Source organism: Amblyomma mixtum, chromosome 2 (genome assembly GCF_055824585.1).
Source record: "Amblyomma mixtum isolate Tamu chromosome 2, ASM5582458v1, whole genome shotgun sequence".
NCBI lineage: Eukaryota > Metazoa > Arthropoda > Arachnida > Ixodida > Ixodidae > Amblyomma > Amblyomma mixtum.
Genome location: NC_143013.1, coordinates 121644863 through 121655847, shown reverse-complemented (window position 1 = coordinate 121655847; position 10985 = coordinate 121644863). Strand labels below are relative to the sequence as shown.

At 49.3% G+C, this 10985-nt stretch overlaps 1 protein-coding gene across 1 annotated transcript in view; it reads left to right on the top strand.

Annotated features, from left to right (window-relative positions):
- The first annotated feature begins 4404 nt into the window (after window positions 1-4404).
- The window catches only part of Lmpt (four and a half LIM domains protein limpet), a 277389-nt gene continuing 270808 nt past the window's right edge, over window positions 4405-10985 (top strand). Inside the window, exon 1 of the mRNA XM_089572504.1 lies at window positions 4405-5592. Within this exon, the coding sequence (XP_089428630.1) occupies window positions 4420-5592 (1173 nt within the window). The 5' untranslated portion in view covers window positions 4405-4419. The remainder of the gene's footprint in view (window positions 5593-10985) is intronic.

Below are 10985 nucleotides of genomic sequence, written 5' to 3'. Positions count from 1 at the left end.
CTCGGACTGCCAGCTCTTTTGCCAGCTCTTCGTTTGGCTTTTTCCCTGTGAACAAGCCGCGTTTAACATTATGCTAACGCTCGGTGATACCTGGTAGTGGCATCACTGTAGAGTATACAGCCTTTGTCAGAAGTAAACAGCCCAAAGCATTCGTTGCTGAGCCGTTTAGTGAAGTTCTTGTATTCTCGGTTAAAGTCCTAACTTTCAGAACGGTGAGAACGGGAGTTCCTCCCATGTTCAAAGGATTCCGAACACCGGTGATGTGTAGCGAGACACAGACCGTGGCGCAGAAGCAGATTACTTAAGCTCCTTGCTAGACAAAAGCTGTGCATAGTTCTTTTTTCTAATTTTAATTGTTGAAAACCTGTGTTACTACAGAAGGCATTTCTCAATCCGGGAGAATTTTCAAGAAACTGATAGGTACAATCCAGAGAGTATAGTCTCTACGACGCACAGAAAGCAATCCTGGTGCATAGCAGCGATCCTGGTGCAGAGGTGCGTGAGTACAACTTTCAGCTTCAGAAGTGTGGCCTCCAGCCATTGGCAAATAACAGAGCTACAGGTTTAGGTTGCGGCGCAGATGTTCTGGAGACTTTTGTCCTTGGTACAGTGAAATCTGGATATATCGAACCTGAAGGAGGATCGCGAAACAGTTCGATATATTGATAATTATACGTACAAAAACTGGCAGTAGATTAACTTGTCTGTGACGCAGAAGGAAGAATACTTTGCTAGTGAGGCGCTACTTACAAGGACGTGCCGGACACCAGCATGCCGGCAGGGCACTGCTCGGTAGGCATTGCTAGGTCTAACCTGCTTCGCATTGATGCCACAGCGGACGGCGCTTTCGAACTAACCACTGCCAATGATAACATACCCAATCCTTTTTCTAGTAAAAGGATAATATCATCAAAATAAAGAAACACTGAGGAAAAATGCAGTTGAACCTCGTTATAACGAAGTTCAAAGGGCCCAGCTATTACTTCATTATATCCTTATCGTCATTATAGCTCGTGTTGACCGAGCTTCCAAAGGGAAGCATCACTTCTCCGTTATATCCATTATTTCGTTGTAAATCGTCCCGTTATAACGAAGTTCTACTGTAGAAGTACACCTGTACCGAGTGGGTACCGTGTCCTAATCACAAAGAGACCAATATCACCGGAAACGGAGCAATTATAAGTTTGAAAAGGCCAGAAAACGAAATACAGATGCCAACATAACCTGCCGCTTCTGCAAATAAAATACGTGCGTCAACATCGATTTCTGGTACGCCACACGGCCATTCACTTCAAAACAGTTGCAACGCGTCCTTTTCGTAAAGGACGGCACGAGTTTGAATCTAATAGCGGGAAGATTTTTAAATGTAGTTTCTTTGCCGATAAATGCGTCTTTTGCTGTCGGACAAAAGTGGCAGAAAATGCGAAATAATAAATTTTAACTGAAAACGATGATTGGATAATCATCTTCATTGTTCCTCAAGGTACACTTGGCTTCCTAAGTTCCTCCGGCAGCGAAGCACGCCGGGGGGAGCGCCGCTAATCATTAGTTAGTTAGGTTGGCTTCACCGCATGACAGAGATCTGGCGCGGAAAACGAGTACGGTTTCTTGAACGCGCTGACAGAAGGTGCCTAAGTTCGCGCAGTCGCCCCGCCTCCGCGCCCGAAAAGTGAGCGAAGAGGGGCGTCAGGCAAAGTAAGGTCGCGGCGTGCCGTTCAATATATCAAATGCTCCGCTGCACGCAGGTTCGATATACGCGAATAGTAGTGCTGTACTTTTACATGGGGTTTTGACGAGGGTGTTCTGACTGTTCAATATAAGCGATAATTCGATATACCCGGGATCGACTGTAGTACATTTCAGCAGCGGTTGAAGATAATGTGCAAGATGTTAGAAACGCGACATTTTCATTAGTAGCAGCAGGCATGGCTCACTAAGGGCAGCAAAAAGTGCCGTTCGGAGACAGGGCTTCGAAGCCTGCGCTCCGCGACGGGGTGTGTACTACTTAAGCACTATGTCGCTGTATCCATGTTCAAACTGCGCGGAAGGACTTCGCATGGGAAAAAGCAAGCTTGTACCCATTCGGCTGGCTCCATCTGTCGAGTGTCGGGCAAAGCCGCGCGCCGCCAGCCCACGCCGGCCGGCCCCATAAAACAAAGCGGAAAATGCACCGCCCTGCGCCGGCGGTTCCCCGCACAGCGCGAGCGCGCACGCCACCGCCGCCGCGACAACCACCTTGCCGATCCGGAATCCTGCGCCGCGCGTTTTATCCTTTGCTTTGCCACTGTTTGCCGGCGCCTCCTCTCTTCTCTTCACCGGCGACTTGTGCAGCCTCGCTGCGGCCGCCCCATCTACAATCACTCTTTCCCCTGCCGACTTTGTCTTCTTGTTTGGCGTCCTTGCCCTTCAGTGTGCAGCGCATCACTTTTTCACCGCGCGCGCCGCGCCGCGTTTGCCTCTTGTTCTCTCCCCCTTCTCGTCCTCTTCTACTTGGTCTCACGCAGCGCGTGTAAGCGCTGCAGCCGTGTTCCCTCCTCTCTCTCAACCTAGCCCGACGCTCTCTTGCTCGTCTACCCTCTCTGGAAGCTGCCTGCCGCCGTGGCTTCCTTCCCCAGAACGTCCACGGTCATATCGGTTTGTTGGCCGGCGCGTAGCAGTTGTGTCCGATCAGATGTGCTGGTCGCCGGTGTCGTCGTGCGCCTCGTCGACACCGTCGTTGCTGCTGCTGCGGAACTCCGGCCGCGTCGGCGTCTCTGCGTGAGAAAATTGTGAACGCCCACTGTTCCGCAGTGAGGTTTATCCCTGCATTTTTATTCTCTTCTGATCCTGCGAGCTGCTCCCTTGTGTATCCTGCGTCACACTGTTTTTAGCGAAGGAGGACGGCACAAGTGCGCGAGTGTGTGCGATGTTGTTGTTCCCGCCGAAGTCTTTTGATCGTTGTCAACGCTGACAGTGCCTGGAAGCTGAAGGAAGACCGGATTTCTCAAAACCTGTGGCTACACAGTGACATCCATCTGCTGTGGTGCGAGTTGTACCGCGTGCAACCTCTATTGTTGTGGTGAACCGGCCTATAACAGCCTGCCTCCTCATTTACTCTTCCTCTGTGTCGTCGACAGACGTCAAGGAGAGAGTTTCTTCTGAAGTGCCATTTCAGCTAGTCTCGACTGTTTTGTCACTTTTGTGGGAGTAGTTATCTCCCTCCCGCTACTCAAAAAAGCATTTATACTAGCGAATGCCCGTGCCGTGACATTCACTACTTCATCCAGCCGCCTACGGAGAAGAAACAGCTCGTATTGTCCAGGAGAACCCGACGACTGCCGTAACGAGTCTTTCTTTGTCCGCTCGAAGTCGTCCTTCATCTTACAGGGCGTGAACCGGTTGCCGTCACGAGTCTGCCTGCATAGTCTGTCGTGCCCCGCGTCCTGGCGACACCTGTTCGGCTCTGCTTCGCCCTGACGACCGTGAATCGAAGTTGACTCGGGATTCACAGCCGTTCGCCTGTGGGACTGCATTATTTGCGTGAGCCTTGTGACAACTACGACGTGCTGAAGCCAAGCTTCCTGCGTGCTTTGTTTTACTTGCTTCGCTTGTGAGTCAAGCAGGTGGCCGTGTTACTGTGGCTGGAGTTCGCTGGCAGTTCTCGAGGCGGAACTAGGCTTACATCCTGTGTTGTGGTGCGTGCCGAGTCACATTCGTCATCGGAAGTGCCTGTGCCTCACTGTGTGCGACGTGGCGTGAGGAGCATTGCAGCGGCGTGCCCCAGTCCAGAGGCGGAAGTCGTCGTTACGAGCGCCTGTCTTTGTGTAGGGCAGTACGGGCCATCAGCACCTGGCTTCCTGATGTGTTCTGAGAGTTGATGCCAACAGCAGAGCGAAAAGCGTACCTACCCGTTAAGGAAGCGCGTGGTTATGATAGACTGCTTACTCTGCGTTGTCTTCTAGCCAGTAGCTTTCACGGAGTCTACGGAAGAGAAACAGGACCCAGTCTTGTAGCTCTCCCTTGGAGAGAGAATTTGCTGTGGTATTGAAATAAGGGCTTAAACCCACCGGGTTCCCCGAGCTGGTGGCGTATTATTTGGATTTTGATGATGAATCTACTTTCTTCAGATTAGAGTGAGGCTTATCCTTATTTAGGAACTTTCATTGCTCTCGCATTTGCTTTAATACATGTAGGCGTTGAAAGAGCTCTGTTGAATTCAAAGCAAGGTGCTACTAAATGAAATTCTTTGTAAGCCCCTAAATCGCGGTGCAGTCGTCTGCCACTCGACCAGCAGTTCATCAGTGTTCCTTCTAAGCCTCCTTGGTATAGCTAAACCTCAAGTGCACTGTTAGGCCTGGTATTCACTGCACTGGTCCGGAAGCGCAGTTTTCGGCTACCGTCAGTGAAGAAAAAAAAGATAATCCGCAGTAAGCAAAAGCCATGTCACGCGCTGCGAGCTCATCGTCGGGCGAAGCGAAGTCCTTCTGGCGGCGTCCGAGGCTGTCGTCCCAGTGCTCCGCTAACAGCGCGAACCGCTTCGCAGGACCCGCCATCCGTGTCGCGGCTCCAACGTCTCAAATTCCGTCTCAGAGGCTGTCGTCGTCTCCTCAGCAACTGAGCTCCGACGAAGAGGACGAAGAACTGCGCTCTTTCCTCACCATCCGCGAGCCCATTCCGCGTCACGGCGGCGGAGCGCGTCGCGGTCGAGACGACTCGCCTTCGTCACCTGCCAGCTCGTTCGACTCGACGCGACTGTCTCCGTGGTCGACGCCCACGTCTCCCCGATGGTCTGGCTCCACCACGCCTCCAGGCTCATCCAGTCTGGAGGGTCACTCCCCCGCGCTGTCCACGCCCTTGTCCTCCTCCCCATTCTCGGACGCCAGCGTCGTTGTGACCTCTGGAGCCCGCAAGCACTCCCGCGAAGGCCTGTTCCCGAAGTCTCTTTCATCTTCGACGTCGGGCTCCTCTTCACCAGGCTGCAAAGCGAACACTCTGGGCGACCCGCCACCGCCCTGCAATATCTGGTCCGGCGGATTCAAGTGGCACGACCAGGCGGCAAGGCCGAAGGGCCGCGACGAGTGCCTCCAGATATCGGACTTCTGGAAGTACCACCAGAACCGCCGAAGTAGTGACTTCAGCTCTGACGCGGACTCGCGGAGGGGAGATGATGTCGACGGCACGTACCAGGACACCAGAAGGGCCTCATCGTTCGACGCCCTGGAGGTCGAGAGTGACGACAGCTCCGTCGAGGCGCTGCGCGGTGCTAGGCCCAAGCTGCTGCCCGTACCGAAGCATTCGCCCCCAAAGAACAGCTTCTCGGAGCTGCAACAGCAGCACACCGTTCGTGGGGGCCAAGAGCTGTGTTGCCACTGCAAGCTTTCTCCCAGCTTGCTGCCCTTGGAGTGTTGCGAGCAGGACGTCAGGGGCAAAGGAGACGTCGACGAACCGCTCGGAACCGGCGTGGGCTCCAAGAAGGGTCTCAACTGGCCCTGCACTTTGCAACCACCGAGCCAGCGCTGCGGAGACTGTCTCTACTCTGTGCCTCTGTCCAGCGGTGCCCAGTGGGTTCAGGCGTCTTGCGGCAAGTTTCCCTGGAACAGGCGCCGAGGATCGGTGGGTTCCTTTTTTTATTCTCTCGTACCCTGAAGGCCATTTTTTTTTGTCGATGAAGAACGTCGCCGCTTCCACGTCGACGGTTATGCCATGCTGGTTTATAGCTGCCCTCGTAAGATCCTCTGCTTCTAAACATTTGAACGGCACTGGCCACACTGAATAGGCATTCGGATTCGACTTATAACTTACAACTTTAACATCGTCTGTAAGCGCGCTTCCTCTTTGCGAACTATAATTTTGAGGATACTGTTATGTCCAATCACATAAAGAAAACCAGTACTTCTGCCAGCGGAAGAAAGTACGAAACGCATTGTCTTTTGTACAGCTCAGTGACACACGCTCTGAGTGCAGGTGCGGTACTCGTACTGTTTGCCTTGCATGCTATATGCTACTCCAACAGTTATCACATGGTTGTCGCTGGGGATCTTGCCCTGTATTCTTGAGCAATGTTTTGTTCGTCACGGTACCTTGTATTGTTTTTTTATCGGGGAAACAGAGATTCCCATTGCGCATACTTGATACATACGTGAAAAAAGGAGGCAAAGGGAATGTGGCGACAGCCTGTACGAAACAAGGGTGTTGAATCTACAGAAAAATCATTACACAGGTTTTCTTTTCTAGAAGCATATTCACCTTTTTATATACAGGAGTGAAACCATGTCCCTCCAAGAAACTCCACCTAGCGCTTCTTTTTTTTGTTTAAATACAAGTTTGGCGTGTTGCCGCAGAGCTTCTGGGAAAGAGTTCTTACCGGAAAACTGAGTTGTCGCCTTCCTGAAATGAAGTCATCTTGTTCGGATGGCATCGCGCGTGTAGTTCTGGGAAGCCGCTTTGGGCTGCCTCCGTACCGGTTTTTTATCTGTTCGCGTTTGTATTTCGCTTCTTTTTTCCGGTTTGTGAAAATTCCAGCCATAATCTTCGCTTACGTTCCTGTTTTCTTTCCTTTTGCATTTAAAGCATTTACATTTTAAGAAATCAGTGTTTTTGTAATGGAGCTTAAGGCGGGAGCCTGCCATTTAATCAGCGCTGCTATTTTGGGAGGCGATGTTCTTGCTGATTAAAATTTTCCTTGTTTTGTGACCGGCTCTTTACGCAATGAGCTAATACATTTCTAGCAAGCATAATTCCAGCATTAAAGCCCGACTTATCTTTGTCCCATTCAGTGTTTATTTCGTTCTTTTTGTGAATTTCCTAGTTGAGCACCGCGGTAGATCGTAATCGGCTCTGTCTTTAGCAGGTAAACACCGCAAGATATATATCATGTTTCGTAACGCTAAAGCAGGCTATTTACTAAGGCCTGCAGAAAAGAAAGCCTGAAACAAATCTACGCTGATGCCACAAGCTGACTGACGCAATCTTCGTGAGGCCAGCGGAAGCTCCTTGCTTGATGCGACTCCGTGGAAGTTTGTTTTGTGGCCATGGTGGTGCTACCCTCCATCAACGTCGGCCACCCGAGCGGACAGGTTCCCAACCAGTAGTGTTTCTAAACGCTGGTTATGTAAATCAAGTTCATTATTTATAGATTTATAGCCATATGCTTTTGCCAATAGACAGTCTATACACTATGAATAGACAAAACGAACTATGTATAGGAAGGCAATAATAGACAGTCTATAGACTATGAATAGACAAAAGGAAATGTCTATAGGAAGGCAATATATAGTCTCCAAGAAGCCTGCAGAAAGTCTATAGACCATTTTTATAAGGTTAGAAGCCCTTGATGATTATATAGCATTCTGAATCGGGCTGCACTGTTGTGGCTCAATGAAACTGAGATGGCAAGTGGCGAACTTTCTCTACGGGAGTTATCCTTTTTTTTTGCATAATCGATGGACCTCTGTAGTCCAAAAAGGAAGGGCGAAGGACACAGAACGCTTTTATAAGACGCGATACAGTTGGGGCTACAAACGTAAAAATATGAATAATTGCTTATTGTTAATCTATTTTCGATTTCACGGCATAACACAACTGATAAAAAAGAACCGAAATATATTGAATTGTTAAAATATACAACTCACGGACTCTTAAAACTCATCTGCAAGCGTAATCGCTGCTGCCAATAAATTCCACCCATTTATGATACCTGGAAAGCGTCAACATTTCAACAAAGTTAAGGCGTGGTTATGTATATAGGGGCGAGTTTTTCGGGCCACTGGTGACGCTAAAGGAGGCGAAGATGAAATTCTGTACATTCAATGAAGAAGTAAGTGCAGAAATGACAATCGAATATGTTTTCGCAAAATATGAGACGCGCAATTTTTTTTTTACGTGAATGAGAGGTAGCTCTCTGTTCACTAAGCGTTGTGGTTCGTCCTGTAAACACAGCGTGATTCGGAACACCATAGGTTACTAACTCGCAAGATACTCACACTAGACGGCCTTAGAGTAAGTGATTCCTATATTGTCATATCTCCGCCTCCGGGGAGAAGGAAAAGTATTGTAGCTTCCGTTTTTTTTTGTTCTTATTTTCATTTTATATCTGTGTGCAAGTGTACTAACCGCAGTGTTCGCTTTAACAATGCGAGTTGATGAGAGGAATGTATGGAGGTCATCAATTGCGGTATGGCTTTGTGTTGGCAGTGTTCCTGGACGACGATTAAAAAATGCAAGCATTGTTTCTCATGTGCTTTCAAAAATTTATTTCATTATTTTTTTTCGCTCTCTTTCAGTCAGTGCAAGATTGAACCATTGCATGCATTGCATTCGAATTTGCACAAAAAGCTATCGTCCCGTCTTCGATCTCCAAGCTAACAGGTCCCCTGTGGTTGCGTCGTCCATTCTTTCAGCCTATACCCTATTACTAATCCCTTTTCTCTATAAATGCCCCTCTTTCCGTCAGTTCACCGCCAGTGTCTTGGCCGCTACCCCGTAGGGGGTACGTGCCATTTTATTTGAGGCCAACCAACCAACCAACTTAATGGAGCTGCCAATGAGGAAGAGCAGGAAGACAAGGAAAGGCAGAGAGGTTAACCGGAAGAATAATCGGTTTGATACCCTACACGGGGGAAATGGGGTGAGGGGATAAAAAAATGAAAGTGAAAAGAGAGTAGCAGAAAACTGAAGTTCCTATGAAAAGTCAGCATTTGCTAAAGTCCCAGTCTATATAACAGGCCAGAAGTTCGCAAGAAGTGTAGCAGTGCCTTGGAGGCCTTCACCGCCGACGGTCGCCGCGGCCAGTGGCCGAGAATCTTCATTTCCCTCAGTGGGCGTGGATCTGGATGCTCCAGCGCACGGCTGAGAGACTGCCTTTCGGTGCTGTACGCAGGCAGGGCAGTCACAAAGAAAGTGGGATATAGCCTCGTCATACCCGCAGGATCGGTTTAAACATGGGACCGGAGATCTCGATGTTAGCAAATTTAGAGTTGATTGAGATTTCCGTTAAAACCTTCGTAGCTGCTGGAACTTCCCATGTTTGAAGAGGGAATTTCTTTCCTGTGCCAATCTTAAGTGTTCCATATTTTTAGTTATGGAAATCTACTCCAGGGCTTGTGCAGCATACCTTGCCCCTAGAAGGTAGTGTGCCAGGGGACACCTTACTCCCATTTTACTCCTATACTGGCTAATTCGTGTTCAAAGTGTAGAAATTAGCATTTGGCGCCGAACCAGTGTTTCCTAATTCTGCTCCACTTATGCCACTCTGACGCGTACATTTGTAGCGGAATACATCGGTGTGCTGCTGGGGAGCTGGTATCGCATTGTGGGATGTCTTGGAGCTGGTGTTATTTTTTCGCTCTTGCTTTCATTTCCCGTATTGACTTCACAATCTTGTATGCGAGCCGTTGTAAGTACACAGCCGTCAATTCGAGACGAGAGACAGAGCTACCTTTTCACTAAAACTTCCTTTTTGTGTGGAAAATAAGATTGCGGAACACCGGCAAGCTCACAGCTTATCTTACTTGTCTTACTTTGTTATAACGGAGTTATGCTGCAATACGCGCTTGCATTTTCAAATCAGCACAGTATTTCTTACACGTTGCCAGAGAACAAGAACAATTGTTTTACATCGTAGTGTGATAAAACTACGAGTTACTTGAACACGAGGTGAACCTCCAAAGAGGTAGTCTTCATATTCTGAACCTCCCTGCCAGTCTCGGTATTGTGCACCTCCCTGCCATTCTCTATTCTGCACCTCCCTGCCAGTCTTCGTACTCTGTACTTCCCTGCCAGACTCCGTATTCTGTACATCCCTGTCAGTCTGCTTATCTGTACCTCCCTGCCAGTCTCCATATTCTGTACATACTTTCCAGTCGATACGCCTGTACCTCGCTGTCAGTCTCGGTATTCTGAACCTCCCTGCCAGTCTGTATTCTTCACCTCCCTGCCAGTCTCCGTACTCTGTACATCCCTGCCAGTCTACACATCTGTACCTTCCTGCCAGTATGCATATTCTGTACCTCTCTGCCAGTCTCCGTATTATGTGTATCCCTGCACAGTCTACGTGCCTACCTTCCTGCCAGTCTCCATATTCTGTACATCCCTGCCAGCCTACGTGTCTGGACCTCCATGCCAGTCCCGGTATTCTGCACCTCCCTGCCAGTCTCTCTATTCTGCACCTCCCTGCCAGTCTCCATACTCTGCACATTCCTGCCAATCTGCGTATTCTGTGCATCCTTGCAAGTATCCATATTCTTTACTTCCCTGCCAGCCTCCATACTCTGTACATCCCTGTCAGTCTCCATAATATTCTGTGCATCCCCGCCAGTATCCATATTCTGTACCTCCTTGCCAGTCTCCATGTTCTGCATCTCCCTGCCAGTCTCTGTATTCTTCACCTCCCTGCCAGTCTTTGTGCTCTGTACATCCCTGCCAGTCTGCATATGTACTTCCCTGCCAGTATCAATATTCTGTACCTCCCTGTCAGTCTTAATACGCTGTACATCCCTGCCAGTCTCTGTATTCTGTGCATCCCTGACAGTCTGCATATCCGTACCTCCCTGCCAGTCTCCATACTCGGTATATCCCTGCCAGTCTCCGTAATATGTACATCCCAGCCAATCTGCATATCTGTACCACCCTGCCAGTATCCATATTCTGCACCTCCCTGACAGTCTGTATTCTGCACCTCCCTGCGAGTCTCCCTACTCTGTACATCTCTGCCAGCCTTTGTATTCTGTACATCTTTGCCAGTCTGCTTATCTGTACCTCCCTGCTAGTATCCATATTCTGTACCTCCCTGCCAGTCCCTGTACTCTCTACATCCCTGGCAGTCTCTGTATTCTGTACATCCCTGCCAGTGTGCATATCTATTCTTCCCTGCCAGTATCCGTATTCTGTACATCCCTGCCAGTCTCTGTACTCTGTACATACCTGCCAGTCTTCGTATTCTGTACATCCCTGCCAGTCTGCATATCTGTATGTCCCTGCCAGTATCCGTACCATGCACCTACCTGCCA